We start from the raw sequence: 19918 nt of genomic DNA on the forward strand, positions 1-19918 counted from the left end.
TATAGGTATTCCAAAATCTGAAAAAAACCCCAAAATACTTCCTAAACATTATGTGTTGTGACTGCGCCTTCGGGGATTATGGTTGATGGGGATGGAATTCGAAGAGGAAGAAAAAACCCTCGTGATGAGGGTTCACTGGAGGAGTTGCGCAGGAAGCGACTTAGAGAACTATATGGGAGATCTTCTGAGGAAGATTCAGATGGGGAGATGGATGCTGAGGAACAGGTGGTGGCTGGGGAAGCGGACACTGAATGGGCACAGCCACCTGAGATGTCTGGGGATTTGGGGTCTATGGATACTTCTGAACCTGGGGTTTCTGCAGGAGCTGATCCCAATTGGGATGCTTGGAGAAGGGAGGATGGTTCTTTAAGTGTTCATGGGGCTAAGTGTGGGCAGGATGATTGGGACTCCGACGAATTGCTAGGTACTCCAGATCCACGAGCTCTAGCTGTGTGGAGCTCAGACTCTGAGTAGATTTGGGACATCTGGTGTTTGGGTGTGAGTGTTTGGTCACCCAGGAGGAAGGGGAATAAGATGGGAATGTTTGGCCACTGCACTTTGCGTGTGGCAAGGTGTTGCTGAGGCGCCATTGGGATCTCTGTGTTTCCATGAAGACTGGACTTGGACTATGATTTGAATCTGCTGTTATCACCTAGCTTGGCTCTCACTGTGTCTTATCGTGGACCTGTTTTGGATGACTGCACCCTCTTCAGACCTTGGATCGGAATTTGACCTTGCTACTGCCTTCGCCCTGTGATTGATGACTACTATCGGCTTTTGACTCCTGGCTTGCTCTTTGGACACCGCTGTTATCTCCTGACCTGACCTTGGAATCCCGGACGACGTCTTTTCACCAACCTTTTGGAGCCTTCGGCTTTATCCACATTGTGGAAGCAGTCTACTGCATTCTTAGTTTGTTTGTTTGTTTCCTGACCAATTTGGTGTTTTCTTTTGGGAACTGTTCCTTTGAAAACTACAGAGCCGGCTGGCAGGGCTTGGACTCAGAAAGTGCAGTTTGCACTAAGTTTGTTTAGCTTTGTTTTTACCTGCTTGTGTTGCTGAATTATATTTTTGTTTGAACTGCTCTTGAAGCACTGATAGTGAAGTGTTTCAAGGTTTTTTCTGTGTTAACATTACCTTTTGGCTTATCTGCTGAATAAACTCTATTTTTGTTCGCTAATTGGCGTCTGACTCTTGACATTATGGATAAGGTATAAAGAACCTGTATTTCAGATACTCTGGGTTCAAGATGCATATGGCCATAGAGGTTATGAGTGTGCTTCGAACAGTATCCAGAAATTGAGTGGAAGCCAATGGAGCTGTTGTAACCAAGGAATTATATATTTCCTTTAACCGGCCCTGGCTGGAGCATTTGCGACCCTATAAAGTTTGCAAATCCACTTCAGATGTGGACCATACATGCTGTGCCTTACAATAATCTAACTGGTTTTAACCAAGGTGTGTGTCACCATAGCAGGTATGAGACTGCCACATCCAGAAAAAACAACATTAGTTTTACCTGCAAACATATTTCAGCTGGACCCCTTCCTAGATTTGGAGGACCTTAAGATGGTAGTGCTGGTAACTTCAAGGTTGGACTTCTGCAATGCGCTTTACATTGGTTTACCTTTGTACCAAGTTTGGAAACTCCAGTTGGTTCAAAATACAGCAGCCAGATTGGTTACAGGAACATCTAGGAGTGAACATATTACACCTATCCTAAAGTTACTCCACTGGCTGTCAGTTTCTGGGCAAAGTACAAAGTGTTGGATTGACCTTTAAAGACCTACATGGTTTGGGTGCAGGTTACCTACAGGATTGCCTTCTTCCATACAATCCGCCCTGAACACTGAGGTCCTCTGGGGGGTGTCTGCTCCAGCCTGCCAGAACCCAACTGGCATCTGCCACCCAGAGGACCTTTTCATCGGCCGCCCCAAGACTGTGGAACAACTTGCCGGAAGAACTCCAACAGCTGTCACAATTTAAGAAACAAGTGAAGACCTATCTCTTCCGGCCCTACCAAACAGTTCTAATGATGAATTTTAAACTTGCATCTTATGTTTAAGCTCTGTTTTGTGTATTTTAATATGTATTTTGTGGAAATGTGTTTTAATGTGTGTATTTTAAATAATGTTTTAGGTGAAAGTGTGTATTAGCAATATTGTAACCTGCCTCGACCAACATGGCTGAGCAGGAATTCAAACTTTGGTCTCCTAGAGTTTTAGTCTAACACTAAAACTACTACACCATGCTGGCTGTCATTGACTCAATATCTGGGTGCTAAATCAGTATTCATTTAAATGTCATTGATTCAATTGATCTACTTCAGTTGGAACTAAAATTTCAACCAAGATCACACTTCCTTAGGTTGTGGTCCTGGATCCATTTGTTATTACACATCTAAGGGATTTTCATGACAGGAGTGCCAAATATCAGCTTAAACTAGTATGCTAGCTGTGCTCATTCCAGGACAGGTACAGCCTGAAACCTATGATATTAAACAGTGTAACTTCAAGACTGTAATCATGCAATGTGCTTAATGTGGAATTAAGACTGGTTTGGATGAAGCAGTTAGTCCAGAATTCACTATATACGTTATTCACTACATGACATCACTCACTTGAGTGCATTGTGTGTATATTCATTTGAGCCACCTGTTGACTTATGAACTCTATGCATTTTGATAGGGTTTTCTATGGTAAATAATACTTTGGGTTTTGTCATACCTTTCCTCAGAAATGTGCCCTACAACAACTGTCATGTACATATTACACCAATGTTTTATACTAATTGCTCAGTCTACTACTACCCTAGGTTTATGGCATTTCTATTAACATACGAAGTCCCTTGCAAGTTTTTGTGGTTAATTTACCTCAAGGATGTTTTCCCCTACATTAAGAATAAGCAAGTTTCAGGAGTATGAAGGCCAGCTTTCAGACACTGGACCCATTCTGAACTGCCCTGGTCCCAAAAAACAATACTAGAAATCAATCTGGTGACTTTTTAAAAATATAAAGCAAAACCAATGCCCAGTAGAGAGGCTGAGGCCAAAACAAGATGAAGGATTTTCCATGCATCTAATTTGTGGATCATTTTCCCCATGGGATAACATTGTTGTAGGAGAGGGGAGTTCACATGGAGCCACTTGCAGTCCTCATGTTTCCCAGCCTCACCAAGGCCAGTACAATGGGCAGGGCAAACACCATGGTCTGAGGACTGCTGTTTAGTACAGAGACTAGAGCCAGAATGGTTTGGGTGCAGCTCTGGGCCCCAGAAGTCCAGAGCTGAAATCCCTCCTCAGCCCTGAAAACCCATTGGGTGAGCAAGTTACTGCCTCTCAGCCATGGAAGAAAGCAATGGATATGAAAAAATCTTGCCAGGAAAATCCTATTGTAAGGGATGCCATAAACTGGCGTTGACATGAATGAACATAACAACATAGGGGTCATCTGTTTAGCTTGAAGAAAAGAAGACTGATAGGGGACATGATAGCTATGTCTATCTGAAAAGATATCATGTTGAGGAGGAGGCAAGCTTGTTTTCTACTGTTCTGGAGACCAAGACACAATTGAGCAACGGATTCAAAATGCATGAAAAGAGATTCCATCTGAACATTAGTCATTGTAGCCCCTTCACTGTTGAAGTTGGAGGTTAACTGACATTTTGCACACTATATTTTGTTACGTAAGAATTCTATGTCCACTCCTGTTCTGTCATCTATCAGCCACTTGCCCGTACATGACCGCCCCCCTCCCCCCCCCCTTTTTAATGGTTACTTAATGGGACTATGAAATCTCAAAAGAAATGTTGAAGTGCAGTGTTTACACATATGGTACAGTAAGTAATGCAGTCACTCCTGTACTGTTGTACAACAGTCATAGGAACTGCCTCCTCTGCACATAAAAATCCAACAACAACATTTTATCCTATAGTCAATATTTAAGAAATGATGCATACTTTGGAGTTGATGCTTTTTAAAATGAAAACTGGAGATGCAATCATTATAAGAATACCATCTCATATACTGCTCTCACAACTGGCCCTTTTGACACTATCTACAATCAATTTCCGTGAACAAGAACTGTGTTTGACTTCTGACTCCCTTCCCTTTCCCTTGAGTTTTCTCTCCCCAAATGGGGCCTGGTCTACCTAGCTTTTTGACTTCAGGCTTCTTGAAACACTGATTAGACATGCCTTCATTCAGCCATTTCTGTTTATAAGGCTAATCAATGCTTTATCCATAATAGCGATCCTCCAGCCCAGGAAACCTGCCAGTTCCTCTTCACGTGCCTCACCGATCTCTTGCTTCAGTCAGCCCCGTGGGTCTGTTTTAAGACCTCTGCAACATACATGGAGAGCTCTGACTTTCCTAAAACTGGTCTATGCTTCTTGCCTATGTTCTCCATAGGGCCAGGTGTTCTTCTTTCCCAACAGTGTTCCTTGCCATTTTAATTTTTCAAACATGTCACAGAAAGACACCACATTTCTGTGTGGATTGTAGACAAATAACATTCTGACACCTACCTGCAGCTCTCATTGATGGAGAATGGGAAGGAAAGACATTGATAGTACCCCACTCTTCAATTCAGCTAAACTATATTTTTAAAACTTCAAGCAAGATATTACAAAACCTGTTTTGTCTCTTGCTTTACATGTCTGTCCATTGCATAATACTTCTTAGCTCTCTTGAATTGTCTGGAGTGGCATAGCCCCAGCCTTGATTTTAGAATCAGAGTAGGAAGAGCGGGCTGCTAGATTTGATGTATATCACAAGATGGGAATTAAACTGGATTCTTGATAATGACCTTCCCTGAGCCTGATTCACCAGAGGAGTTATGCCCTTTCTTACTCCACTACATGTCTCCATTTTCACTTAGAAAATTCTTAGAAATGTGCCTTAATCAAAAATGCATCCTAGCTCTTCAATGCACAGAGTTGGCATGTTTTCACCTCCCAATAAGCCTGTTCTATAAACTATGTGAATATGCCTGGGACTTAAGCTGTGTGCCTGCCTACATAAATATCCAGCTATTACTCTATATAATCATGTACAGGGGTGGTTCAATCGTTAGGCCAACTAGGCCATTGCCATCCTCTAGAGGGCACCTAGAGGGGCGCCACGGCCAGGCTGCGGTTGCGTAGGCAGGCCAGTTCGCGGAGGTATGCTAGGCCACAGAGGCAGGCCAGGCCGCAGAGGCAGGTCAGGCCGCAGAGGCAGGTCAGGCCGCGGCAACCCCAAAGGTGCCCTTAGGACCCGCCTCCGCCTGCCTCAGAAGAGGCAACAAGGCCACTCCGCAAGGTGAGGCTCTTCTCCTGGATTGAGGCGAGAGTGGGAAGCAGAGGGCTAGGCTGGGCTGGAACCGCACTTGGCCTCCCAAACGGGGTGATGGGGTGGTGGGGTCGCCGAGTCTCCCTCTGATGCCGGGTTCAGGGTGGCTCCGGTTGAAGCCTCAGATGGGCTGTGCTGCTGGGAGTGGAAGACCAAACGCACCTCCCTTCCTCAATCTCCCTCAGTCTCCCTCCTCAGTCTCCCTCCTCAGTCTCCCTCCTCAATCTCCCTCAAACTCCGCCGCCACCACCACCGCCGCCGATAGTCTTGCTGCTCTTGGCCGCTCAGTCCAGGCAGACCGTTCTCCGGACGCTCCAACACTGCGCAGGCACACTGGGCTCCTCCGCAGCCACAGCTCTCCCTGTGTCCTAAATGCGGAGGGAGGGAGGCACAGGCAGCCCTCCCTTGGTCGCCTTGGAGCCCAGGATTGAAGGAGACCAACCCAAGAGCATGTGCTTCTTTGCTGGGCTCCAAGGCGACCAAGGAAGGGCTGCCTGTGCCTCCCTCCCTCCGCTCGCATTTAGGACCCAGGGAGAGCTGTTGGGCGCGGAGGAGCCCAGTGCACCTGCGTGGAGTCGGAGCTGGAGAAGGAAGGCAGCTTGACAACACTTGGAGTGTTTTTAGGCTTCTCTGCCCAAAAATGCTGGTGCTTCACCAACTACAGCTCCCATGGTTCCATCGCATTGAGTCAGGGCATCAAAGGGCATGAATTCCATAGTGTAGAGCAGGCCTGCACAACCTGTGGCCCCCCAGGGGTTTTGGACTGACAGTAAACCTACACCTATGGCAGGCATCCTCAGAGGTTGTGAGGTCTGTTGGAAGCTAGGTAAGTGGGGTTTATATATTTGTGGAAAGTCCAGGGTGGGAGAAAGAGCTCTTGCCTGTTTGAGGCTAGTGTGAATGTTGCAATTGGCCAGCTTGATTAGCATTTAATGGCTTTGCAGATTCAAAGCCTGGCTGCTTCCTCCCTGGGGGCATCCTTGGTTGGGAGGTGTTAGCTGGCCGTGATTGTTTCCTGTCTGGATTTCCCCAGTTTTCAAAGTGTTGTTCTTTATTTACTGTCCTGTTTTTAGAGTTGTTTTAAATACCGGGGGCCAGATTCCCTTTCGGTGGCCTTTTAATTATCTGCCTTGATATTCTGGGTTATATGGCTGTGTAGAAAGACCCTCAGGGCTCTTCCACACAGTCATATAACCCAGAATATCAAAGCAGAATAACCCACAATATCTGCTTTGAACTGGGTTATTTGAGTCCACACTGCCCTATATCCCAGTTCAATCTTTGGTGCTAAATTCGCAAATATAATAATTCCTACATAACATTACCATGTATTGAATTGCTTTTTCTGTTGATTTGTTGTAAAACATTGTTTTGGCGCTTAATTTGTAAAATCATAATGTAATTTGATACTTAATAGGCTTTTCCTTAATCTCTCCTTATTTTATCCAACATTTTTGCTTATCCAATGCTTTTATTTTTCAGTGATTGGTTTTTTTTTGGGGGGGGGGGCAAAATTCTATTCGCCTACACTTGAAAAATACCTAGGGCCGGCTCTGATCATGTAAAACCCCAAAAGTCTGCAACAACCTAACCATGCATTAATGTGCCTTAACTCTTATCAGAAATTTTTCTGAATAGAGTGGTGAAAAGAAAGAGTTTAGTCCACCTCAGGAGAGCTTAAAAGAACAACCAACTATTTCTATATTCTCTGCCATGGCATCACTTCTGTCCTTATCCACAAGTTGTAATAAAATCCATTAATTTCACTGTCCAAACCTGTTCTCAACTTATATAGGATATATATGAGTATATATTGTATATCAAATACCAAGAAAAAACTTTCCATGGATTAATATGATCTCTCCATGAAAACCACAAGTCATGATCAGTGCTTTATCCTTCCTATTGGAATAGAAGAATAATACAGTAGAACCCCAGTAGTCTGAGTTAAACAGGCGGACCTCAGCTCGGTCAATCCGGATCACTCGGATTACCAGGCTTCCTCTCCGTGGGGATGAAGGCTGGATTGGGAGGCGCTGCAAGCACCTCCCAATCCAGCCCTCGTCCCAACTATGGGGAGACCTCTCCGTGGGGACGAAGGCTGGATCAGGAGGCGCTGCAAGCACCTCCCGATCCAGCCCTCGTCCCAACTGCAGGGAGACCTCTCAGTGGGGATACAGGCTGGATCAGGAGGTGCTTGCAGTGCCTCCCGATCCAGCCTGCGTCCCCACGGAGAGGCCTCCCCGCGGTTGGGAGCACCCGCTGAACAAAGGGGCTCTCCCTCCCTTTGGCGGAGGCCTGGAACCAGGGAAGCGACTCCCGCTTCCCTGGCTCCAAGCCTCTGCCAAAGGGAGAAAGCTCCTTCATTCGGCAGATGCTTGGAGGAAGCACCCGTTGAACGAAGGGGCTCTCTCTCCTTTTGGCGGAGGCCTGGAGCCAGGGAAGCGACTCCCACTTCCCTGGCTCCAAGCCTCCACCAAAGGGAGAAAGCCCCTTCGTTGGGCGGGTGGGTGAATGGGGAGGGCCGCAAAAGCCTCCCCATTCACCCACCCGCCCGCCCGTGCCTTAGCTCCTTCATCACGCTGGGGCTGGCAACACCGGCGCCCGGCGTGGCGAAGGAGCCAGCCGTGCGTGTTGCTAGGTAGATAGCAAGCTACCTAGCAACACGCACGGGTCAATCGCCCCTTGGGAGGTGCCCCCTGCATGTTGCTAGGTAGCTTGCTATCTACCTAGCAAGATGCAGGGGCCACCTCCCAAGGGACGAGCGCCCCGTGCATGTTGCTAGGTAGCTTGCTATCTACCTAGCAACACGCACGCCAGCAAGCAGGTGAACAGGGAGGGTCGTTGCGGCCCTCCCGGTCACCTGTTCGGATTGCACGGAGGCTTGGACGAGCGGGGTTTTACTGTACCTCAAAGTTGGCAGACTACTCAGTATTGAGTTCAACCACAGATCTATCAATAGTTGACTTTAGAGAAGGTGCCACTACTGATTAAAATTAAGCATGAAAGAGAAATAAGGGCACGGGCATGTCAATATATACAGACAACAGGTGAGTGAGGAAAGGAAATTAAAATGTCCTAATTCTTGTATTTTCGTTCACACTTCTTCCCACTATAGCACTCTGAACGCGATTGATCTCATCAGATTTTAGAAGTGAAGCAGGATTGATCATCACTAAAACTAGAACAATCAGTACAACTAATTGTATATTCTTGCATGGAATGAGGTTAAACTAGACAGTCTTTGTAGCCCCTTATAACTAAGATTCTTTGATCTTATGTGTCTACTTGAGTCATAGATCATCAGTTAATACTAGGTGTCTTTAGATAGGGCTAGAGGAAAAGTTCGCCCTGAAGCTCAAGAGACTCAAGAGATTCATTGCTGCCAGTATTACTGGGCTAAATGGAACAACAGTATGACTCAGTATAAGGCAGCTTGCTTCTAATGTTCCTGTCTCTCAAATGGAAAGATATAGTAGTATGTTCTTCTACCAAATTTAGGGCAGTATTTGCATTCCTTCACATAAACTTACAAACTTCTTTGAACTACTCTCAAGAGCAATTGTGTTTTGTGACATCCAGATATTTTCTAGACTAAGGCTTAATATAATCATTTTTACTTATTCTATTTTTTTGTATTGTTTAATAACTGGTAAAGGTGATTCCATCTCATCCTAACATTGGGCAAAGAGGGTTCTGAGACAGCATGTGGTGTAATCACACTCACAATATAGAGGAGGTCGGTCCACCCTTCCATGGTGATACACTGGAAGACAGTCAGCACGGCAAACAGGATGTTATCAAACTGCGTGATCCCATAGTTGGGTCCTTCCCAGTATTCTTCACACTTGGTCCCATTAGGGCAGAGGCGTGATGGTGATTCCTTTCCACATGGAGCTTCTTGTGTGATTTCATCTGGCGAAAGAGAAAAAGGTGGGGGTTTCTAGTACAATTGTGGTAGGCAGATAACCAAGAGCAGTAAATGAGTACAGGAGGAAGGGAAAAACACACATTATTTACCCAATAATACCAACATTTGCTCTTCAAGAAGTCGCTTCCTTCATGGTCATTGCATGGGATACTCAAGGACCCACCCAAACACATTTCCCACCCTAGGTCCCTTTCATGTGGTGGTCTTTGACAGGGTACACACAGAGCATTATTAAAACATGAACCAGTTCCTGCAAGGAGAGCTCAAGGACTGCCCAAGGAAGGAAGGGATACCACAAAGCAACACAGGTGCCCTATTTATACTGACCTGTATAAATATCCTTGCAGGCTGTGTGAAATTTCCCCATATAAAATTCTAACCCTATGATTGCAAAAATAAGGATTGCAAAAAATAGGAGGAGGCCAATTTGTAGCAGAGGTATCATGGCCTTCATGATGGATTTGAGAACGACTTGTAAACCTGCAGAGGGGAAAACAGAAAGCAGGGCAAAGTCTTCACAAAGGAGATCCACAAGTGAGCATAATAGCACATACTACAAAATCTCAGTAAGAATAAGGAAGGAGCTCTCATCCTTGCTTTATGAAAATTCCCCAACCCTTCTTTTTAACCTGAGATTCACAACATGCTCATACAATCTGGGACTAGAAGAAAAGATGACTTAGTGGGGGTTCTCTGTTATATGTGTGTGTTTGTGTGAGAGACTTTAGTTGGGCCTTCACATTTGCAGATTTAACTTGGATTTGATTATTCGTAAATTTGAATATGGCCTTCTTAGGAATCTCTAGATTCTCCAGTATGATTCTATGGTTAACCTCCAGCAGAATTGTACTGGAGAGACTAGAGATACCTAGAGAGGTGTTATCTCAGGTTTAAAAAAGTGTTTTTTTATTTGTGGTTTTTCTAACTTTGCAGGGTCTTATGTCCCCAACACTAATGAATATAGAGGACTGACAGGTATATTATTTAGATTATTATGGGTCATGAGATTATTATTGGTTCTTCCACTTGATGATATATCAACTTACCAAGAATAGATCCTAACAATAAAAAGGATTACAGTAGCTAATACTTGGCACAGACGACTCTGAAAGGTCAGTTAGAAGTGATTAGCTCTTCCACATAAAGTTTTAGGTGGAACCTTCAAACTTTATTTTGATAATGGTTCTGGGTTCAGTGCAACTTTAATTCACTCAATGTTTTACTTTCTTCAATTTCAAATCTCTAGCACAGCTGTTCTCAAATTGTGCTCCATGGAGCCCTTGGGGCTCTGCGAAGCATATTGAGAGTCTCTGCGCTTTCTTCCTCCCACCTCTTCCAAGCTTTCCCTTCTCTTTCCTACTCCTCCCCCTTCCCTTCCCATCTTTCTTGCCCTAAAAGTCTTTTTCCTTGCCTCCTTTGCCGCCAGAAGCCTTTTTTCCTCACCTTCCTTGCCACCCAGATCCTTTTTCCCTTGCCTTGTTTGCTTCCAAAACCCTATTTCCCTCCACTGCTCAGGGGGTACTTTATGTTTTTCCTGCATGGCAGAAGGGGGTTGGACTAGATGGCCCCTGGGGTTGTTGTTGTTGTTATTATTACAAAGGTAGGTGGCCATCTGTTGGGGGTGCTTTGATTGTGCTTTTCCTGCATGGCAGAAGGAGGTTTGACTAGATGGCCCTTGTGGTCTTATACTGAAATGCTGTTAAGTTTATATTGGTAAAAAAGTTTGCCCATACCTGATATATATACATTACATATACTAGAATATATAATAAAATATATAAACATTTATTGGAGCTCCATGAGAAACTTTTGTTTTAAAAATGGCTCCATGGCTCAAAAAAATTGAGAACCATGGCTATAGCATGAAAAAAATATGATGTTAGAAATTAATCTCATTTAAGAATCTTGGGAATAAGTTTAGGGAAATCACAAACCTTGCTAAGGAAGGTAATGCAATACGGTGTTTATATTTTTTTACTCAATTTTTATTAAATTTTCAAAAATATACAACTTAAAAACCTACAATTAAAAAAAACAACTCATGGATTCTAACATAAGACAACCAGAACAGTATTAAAATAATCCCCAAGTTCTCCCTCCCCACAGTCGTTTATATTTACTCAACAGTAAATCCTAAATTGTTCTGTGAGGTTTATACTCAGGAAACTGTCCATAGGACGGCAACTGGATCTCATAGAAGCTTTATTGTAATTTATATTGTAAGCCGCCCTGAGTCCCCTGAAGGTAGATGTGATGTAATAAATAATAAATAAATACATTGTCTGCATATTAGATTTCAAAAGAGAGTTAAAGTGAAGCACCTTAGTCGGTGGTGGAGGAGTGAGTTCAGAAGTTGTTTGAAGACCCAGGTGTTACAGGGAAATGAGGAGCAATTTGGCTTATATGCTATGAGAAAATGGTAAGACGCGGCTTCAAATCAGGATGATTCAGAATGGCTGCAAGTTATTTGTAGGCTATGAACTGAAAACTAACTCACTTGGGATTCCCGATACGAGCTTTAGTGGCCGGAGCACACGAACCGCCCGCAGTGTCCGCAGGTCAAATTCAGTGCCGACTGTTGCCAAGATGCTGCAAGAGAAAGAAAGGATTTGTACTGAAAACCTGGGACCACAGAGCAGAGCAGAATGCATTGTGGCTTTTCTCACAAAGGCATCCAAAGTCCAAGCTTCAACTGCACGGAAGAGAACCTATTGGTAGCTGTTCTGAGAGCTATTTTTTCTTTTAATAGAAAGGTAAGATAAAAATTTAAAAATGATCAAATAAAATCTGAATTCTTTAAAGAATGTTTAAGATTTTATGCTCCCCAGTTTTCTGAAACCTAGGTCTAGAAATGCATATGTAAAATCCCACCTTTAACATGCCTTGGAACAAATTAAATCTGAGTAAAAATGATAACTCTCTAATTCTATATTCACAATAGGAAGTAGAGATGAGATTCATAAATAAAGATTAATTGCATCAACACAGCGAGAAAGTGACCGAGCAAGGAGAGCCATGACTTTGACATAAACAATAGTGTGACACAGAAAAGTTGAACATATCAAGCTTTTCTCACCAATTTATCTACATAACAAGACGATTCTGCCAGCGTTGAATGAATGAATATCAAGTTGCCATTAAATCCATTTAAAGACACGGGGTGAGTAAAACATGACTCCCAGATGTTACTGAGGGTCATACTAGACAACAAACCATTAGAAAAAGCATATGTACCCATTAGTACCAAGAATATGAAATAAAAAGTGTTTCTGTAGATCAGGTTTGAGAATGGATATATGCTGACCACTTTTCCAAAGGGAAAAAAACACCCACCAGCCTGCACTCATCTATGTATGCTTCTTTATTTTATTTACAGGAAAGTTATAAACTCTCTAATTATCCTAGATTGATTGGTTGATTCAGGAGTGCATGCATACACATAAGCAGGTGAAAAAAATTAGAAGTACTCATAATTATGAGAAGGAATATTAGTGTACAATTTCAAATATATTGCAGGTTAGCAACTGGCAGACCCTGGAGCCAGATTCAGCTCTATGAAGGATACCAATTGCCCACCCAGACCCCACCACTATGCGCACACACAACTGCCTACATGAAGCTGCGGAGTAATATGGTGTCAGTGGCAATCTTGCTGTCACAGATATACAATGGGATTGAAGTAATGCCCAGCAATCCTCACCCATTTCTCCAAGTGACTCTTTGGGATAATTTGTTGCTAGGTTAACATTTCCCCCACATTTTCACCACTATATGCACACGCTGCAACTGCTAAGCTTAAACTGGAACTGCCAACATGAAAAAAACTCTATATGTAAAACTGTTTTTTTCTGTTCTCTCCAGGAGATCTGATTGATTTTCCTTCTGTATACTATTCAGATTATTTCAAAGTGCTTAATTCTGATAATCCAATATTTACTTTCTCTCAATGTTGTTTGTGCTTCATTGTTTTAGGATTTTTATTAGTATTGCTTTTAATGTGCTGTTAGCCACTCATTAGGAGGGGAAAGCAAGATAAAAATATTTAGTAAGTAAACTTTAACCAGTAAATAAAATATCCGATTCCCTTTGACACAGAAAATAAATTGCCACTCTACACAAAGCAACATTTTCTATATTTGAGGGCTGTTGCTTTCCTTTTGCTGATCCTTATATATATGGTTCAAAGGTAGCAATTGCTATTCCTTATATGTAACTGGCTTCCACCCCAACTTCAGCTAATTTAATCAAAAGCTGGGGACCATCCCAAGAACTTTGCCTGTGACTGCTTCAAGTGCAACAGAATAAAACAACAATTATGGCCACCACTTCATTTTATTCTAGTACTTCCTGGACCTATTCTACTGGCAAGAGGTAACACAGCAACCCATCCTCTTAGCAACATTTGTCCATCAATTTTTGGCTAAGCAATCCCCTTCCCCCTATGTTTTTCCTTCTAAACTTAAACACGGTTGCATTGCAGAGGATAGTAACTATGTTGTAGTGAGTCTTTTGGCTGTGGCATCATGAGTTTTTTCTTGCAACATTCTTATTGTTTTCTTCTGGCAATTAAATATGGACTCAGCTGAACCTAATGAGCAACTCTGATTAGGGACCACTTAAGCACACTGGGCCTGTGAATCAGCACCAGGAGAGACAAAGCAGCATGGCTCAGATGCACCGAGAGAACTCCCCAACTCGAATCCCTTTAAATTCTCCTTGTATTATGAGATAGCACTTATCCTGGAATACGCATCTTATTTTAATATTTCTGAGTGGGATGGGATGGAAATTAGTCACCACTCCCTAAACTGGAACTAGTTCTTATATTACTCAAAAGTAGCAAAAGAAAATTCAAGAATTTTATTGGGTCTCTTTCCACATTTCTGACATAATGTACAATAAGAAACTTGCAGATCTAATTAGCATGTCCTTGGGAATTTACACAGCTAGGACAGAAAGGCCATGATGCAAAAACTGGTCCATGCATCCCAACAGACCCACCTTCCTTTCATGAAACAGTACACTGAGATTTCCATTGCATGCTGTCCCATACTAACACCAACAAGCGTAAAGATCATGTTTTCCTATTTTCAACCTACTCATAGGTGCCAACCCTTAAATAACAGTCCTTGCCAATTTACAGGTTTTCTCCAAATACTATGCTCCTCCGGCTCCTTTAGCAGCGTACGTGAGGGCAATACAAGATTATGTAAGTTTAAAATTGTCCCATTAAGTGCAATCAAATGCATTATATTTTAATGTTTAGAGATAGCAAAATAATGTGAATGTTAATAATATGTACGCATCCTCTTTCTTGCTCCACTTCTCTTGTACCATCCTAATATACATTGTATATAAAATAACGGTTCTCTGATTCCAAATTCTGAATCCAAATTGCATGCCTTCTGCCACTCTTTCTCATTTCATGTAAATTCTGCTCTGTATTCTTTGAAGAAAACATTTCAGAAATGGCTCATAAAGATCACGTCAAGTGTTGGCATTTTTATTTCTATTAAAATACCCAGTATTTCATTGTATAATAGTCGCTATCTCATAATAGTCACATCCCCCTTTCTGGGGTCCCGGTTTAGGGATTTTGCAATTCCTCGCATAATGGTCACATACACACACCTGCTCGCAGCCCCAGTAGCTCCGAGGGACAGGTGCGCAGGCAGGTGATGGCACTAGAGCTCGGGGGCTTCCCCTGGCTCCCACCAGCAGATTGAGGCTTACTAATACCAGTCATTATTTTGCTGTCTCTAAATGTTAAAATATAATGCATTTGATTTGTGATAGTATTAAATACCAAAGTGCATGGCTTTCCATTTGTTGCAACTTGAATGTGGCATTCGTGATTCCATATGGTATTCTTCTTCCTAATTAGAATATGTTAATTTTTTCATATCCTTAATTGACATTCCTCACCCACATCCCCATAGGCTCCTTTACTGCCTTAGCATCAACATCTGCCATTGCAAAGTATAGATGTTACTTTTTGTGTATGTTATTATGTTTTAAGTTCTTCAAAGAATTTTTCTAAGCTTTCGTCATGTTTATTGACAGTTGAAGCATATATATGGGGATTTTTTGACTGAGTAGATTATGTTTTGCATAATGGTGCAATATGCCATTGCTTCTCAAATACAACATATTCAGTATCTTAATCTATACTTGGTTGGATCTTGACCAAATATCTGGCTCACAGAATCAGGATTTTCATCCTTTTCATTTTTTATTGTATTGTTGCTTCATCCTCCCCCTTACATATTTCTTCCATTCAAAATTCTTCATTTAACTTTCTGGTCAAGGATATTCAGTGCACCCTTTAACCACTTAACACTTGCCAGAATTCAGTTTCACAATAACAAAAATATAGGTAGTGACAATACACTTTTTCATTGCCTTCAACATCTCAGTACTATGGACAATTGCCATGGCACATCCATAGTTTTCTATACAAAATCTCCATCCATCAACATTCAGATGGGAATTACAGGCAATATAGCTTCTCAAAGCTCCATAGGTCTCCTGATCAAACCCCTCCAAAGTCAAGGGCTTTTTCAGGGTCTGGTGAATTACTCAAGACTAAGTAGGCTTTTCCAACCCTCTACATCATATCCTTAAAAGTGTGTTCCTGTTCTGATGATACAGCACATGGCATAGGCCAAAATTATGTCACGAACCCATGGTGAGACTTTACAGAAAGAAATAGGTGTTTCATGCAAAAAATAAGCAAAAAACCCCCACTTTACACAGACATCCCACAGATCTCACACAGATATGCAAATATGTGTTTGAGAAAAAAAGGCATTACGCATTAAGGTATGAATGCTGCAAAAATCTCCAGTATCTTGCTATGCCCTCTCTACCAAAACCGTATTCATAGCTTTGGTAGAGAGAGCATTTTGCAGTTGGTTTTTAAATCCTTGTCGTTGTTTTGAATGTATGTTTTGTGTATTTGTATCTATTATTCCATACTATGTGTTGTATGGATTCTTTATTTATTTATTTATTTATTTATTTATTATTTCCGGTATTTCTACCCCGCCCTTCTCCCCTGGGGGACTCAGGGCGGCTTATAAATTGGCAACACAGTGCCATCACATCAACAATACAATACAAAAGGCATTTTACTATGTTGGAAACCGCTCTGAGTCTTCCCGAGGAGATAGGGTGGTATATAAATAAATAAATTATTATTATTATTATTATTATTATTATTATTATTATTATTATTATTATAAAACCAAGTAAATCTTTCTACTGTCACACCTAGTAGCAGTGTCTTCCACAGAGGGCAAGCAAACACAACGTAGAGGCAGAAGTATAGGAGATGGAGATCCCAACCAGCCTGCCCCCACAGGTAAGGTCTGTATCGGTGAAGACCTGGAATTCTACTCCAAACATTCCTACTCCTAGGTGCACTTATGATCATCTTGTTTTGTAGAATCACAACCTGGATAGGTAGACTAGAATAAAGAGCAACTTGACAAAGAATTCCATTAAAATTACATTACGGGAATAGCAAATATTATCACAGTATTGTGGGAAGGAACGAGAGGTAAGGGAAAATAGGGAAATTATAGCAGATTGAGTGCAAGGAGGTTTACATTCATAGTTTTCATTGTCAGTGATTTGTTTCTTTAGCAGGCCACTTTTGACCAGGTCTGCACAACCTGTGGCCCTCCAGGTGTTTTGGACCTGAAATTCCCAGAATTCCTGACCATTGGACAAACTGGCTAGGGCTTCTGAGAGTTGGGAAACCCATGAACCTCGAGGGCCACAGGTTGTGCAGGCCTACTTTTGACCAATACAAATCATACTCAGAACTTGTTATGCAATTCAGAACTAGACCACAGAAGAGGTCAAAGGGTTAAAAAACCTTCCTCATTCCTTATCTGAACCTACTGAAAGAGATGTGGTTCCCTATGCTTACTGTAGAGGAAATATGAAAAAGAAATAGCTTCTAGTTTATTGACTAGTTTTGCCTTCAGGTAACAAATATGGAAGGCATATACAGCTATACCGTTGCAACAATAATGGAGAGACTGGAAAATGGCAATATATGATTTTGTTAGCAAGAATACTGGACCAGGACCAGCACATTCACCTCTGGACAGAAGGAACTGTTGTCAAGTACAAGATGGGTGTGTAGGATGGAGACTGAAGCAATTCTGGAAATATTATTCCACCTGGCTTATCCCCTTCATGCCTTAGAGCAGTGGTTCTCAACCCATGGGCCCCCTGGTGTTTTGTCCTACAACTCCCAGAAATCCCAGCTAGTTTACCAGCTGTTAGGATTTCTGGGAGTTGGAGGCCAAAACATCTGGGGACCCATAGGTTGAGAAATAATAATAATAATAATAATAATAATAATAATAATAATAATAATAATAATAAAACTTTATTTATACCCCGCCACCATCTCCCCAATGGGGACTCGGGGCAGCTTACATGGGGCCACGCCCAAAACAATACAATGTAAACAGCATATAAAAGAACAGCACAACACAATACAATAAACAATACAGTAAATAATATCCATTACAAAATAAAACAAGGAGACAATAAAAACAAGGGCAGACCACATGAACATTAAGTTAAAACTCGGGTGAGAAAGACATAAAAATAAAAACCACAGCGAACAGGGTCATAAGGGAGTGGGGTATTCTGGAGGATAGATATTAGGGGGAGCAACGGAAAAGAAATATAAAATGGTTACTCTCCAAAAGCGCAGCGAAAGAGCCATGTTTTCAAGTCTTTCTTGAAGGCTGCTAGTGTGGGGGCTTGCCTAATCTCCACGGGCAGAGAATTCCACAATCGGGGGGCCACAGCAAAAAAGGCCCTCTCCCTTGTTCCCACAAGGCGGGTCTGGGATATCGGGAGGGGGGACAGGAGAGCTTCCCCTGATGAGCGAAGGGATCATGTAGGCTTGTGGTAGGAGATACGGTCATGAAGGTAGGTGGGTCCCAAACCGTTTAGGGCTTTATATGTGATGGTATACACCTTGAATTGGGACCGGAAAATAAAAGGCAGCCAGTGGAGCTCCTTGAACAGGGGAGTAGATCTCTCCCTGTAACTCGCCCCTGTAATTATCCTGGCAGCCGAGCGCTGGACCAATTGTAGTTTCCGGGCCGTCTTCAAGGGAAGCCCCACGTAGAGCGCATTACAGTAGTCCAGTCTAGAGGTAACTAAGGCATGCACCACCGTGGTCAAGTCAGACTTCACGAGATATGGTCGCAGTTGGCGCACAAGCTTGAGTTGTGCGAAGGCCCTTCCGGCCACCGCCGACACCTGCGCCTCAAGCGTCAGCCCCGAATCCAGGAGGACCCCCAAACTGCGGACCTGTGATTTCAGGGGGAGTGCGACCCCGTCCAGCACAGGTTGCCACCCAATACCCCGATCCGACGCGCGACTGACCAGGAGGGCCTCTGTCTTGTCAGGATTGATCCTCAGCTTGTTCCTCCTCATCCAGTCCGCCACAGCGGCCAGGCACTGGTTCATCATCCGAGGGGCTTCCTTGGAGTCAGATGGGAATGAGTAGTGGATTTGCGTGTCATCTGCGTAGAGATGGCAACACCCTCCAAAACTCCGGATGACCTCTCCCAGCGGTTTCATGTAGATGTTAAATAGCATGGGGGATAGAATAGACCCTTGCGGGACCCCACAGGTCAATGGCCAGGGGTCCGAGCAGGTGTCCCCCAGCTTCACCATCTGGGAACGACCCTCCAGGAAGGACTGGAGCCACAGCAGAACCGTGCCACCGAGCCCCATCCCAGAGAGCCTCCCCAGAAGGATACCATGGTCGATGGTATTGAAAGCCGCTGAGATGTCCAAGAGAACCAGCAGGGTCACACTCCCCCTGTCCAGTTCCCTGCGGAGGTCATCCACCAAGGCGACCAAAGCCGTCTCGGTACTGTGCCCAGGCCTGAAGCCAGACTGCGAGCGGTCCAGAAAATCAGTGTCATCGAGGAACTCCTGGAGCTGCATGGCAACCACCCGCTCCAGAACCTTGCCCAAAAATGGGAGGTTGGAAATTGGTCTGTAGTTGTTACATACAGATGGGTCTAAAGAGGTCTTTTTTAGTAATGGTTTTACTACTGCCTGCTTAAAGCAGGATGGAACTGACCCCTGACCCAAGGAGGCATTTATAATAGCCACAAACCAATCCAACAACCCATCTTTGGCCAGCTTAACCAGCCAAGAAGGACAAGGATCCAGAGCGCAAGTGGTCGCCCTCACAGACCCAAGAATCCCCTCCACGTCATCAGGAAGAACAAGCCGGAAAGAATCCCACAAGATCGGACAGACAGGTACCTCGGTTACCTCCGCTGGAACTACAGTTAAGCTGGAGTCCAACTCACGGCGTATCTGAGCAACTTTGCCTGCAAAATGGTGCGCGAAATCGCTGCACCGAGTTGCCAAGTTATCAGGAAGCCCCTGGGTCTCGGGAGGCCGCAGGAGCTCCCCAACAACTCGGAACAACTCCGATGGCCTGTTGGCTGCAGACGCTATGCGGGCAGTCGTGAAAGCTTTCCTGGCTGCTCGCAGAGCCACGGAGTAAGCCTTAATAGCGGCTTTAGCCCGTGCTTGGTCAGACACATCCTGAGATTTCCTCCAGATGCACTCTAGTCCCCTCCTCGCACGCTTCATCACAG

The 19918-nt window shown here is 43.5% G+C and overlaps 1 protein-coding gene across 14 annotated transcripts in view; it reads right to left on the minus strand.

Annotated features, from left to right (window-relative positions):
* cacna1a (calcium voltage-gated channel subunit alpha1 A) overlaps positions 1-19918 on the minus strand; it is a 389802-nt gene that overhangs the window by 180675 nt on the left and 189209 nt on the right. For all 14 annotated transcript variants that reach the window (XR_010003865.1, XM_062973920.1, XM_062973922.1 and 11 more), the window contains exons 6-8: positions 11758-11849; positions 9588-9740; positions 9057-9244 (exon numbers count right to left, since the gene is read on the minus strand). Coding sequence is in view for 13 of the 14 variants with exons in the window: in XM_062973920.1 (XP_062829990.1) it covers positions 9057-9244; positions 9588-9740; positions 11758-11849 (433 nt within the window). In the remaining variant the exon portion in view is untranslated. The remainder of the gene's footprint in view (positions 1-9056; positions 9245-9587; positions 9741-11757; positions 11850-19918) is intronic.

This window comes from Anolis carolinensis, chromosome 2, assembly GCF_035594765.1.
Source record: "Anolis carolinensis isolate JA03-04 chromosome 2, rAnoCar3.1.pri, whole genome shotgun sequence".
In the NCBI taxonomy this organism is placed as follows: Eukaryota; Metazoa; Chordata; class Lepidosauria; order Squamata; family Dactyloidae; genus Anolis; species Anolis carolinensis.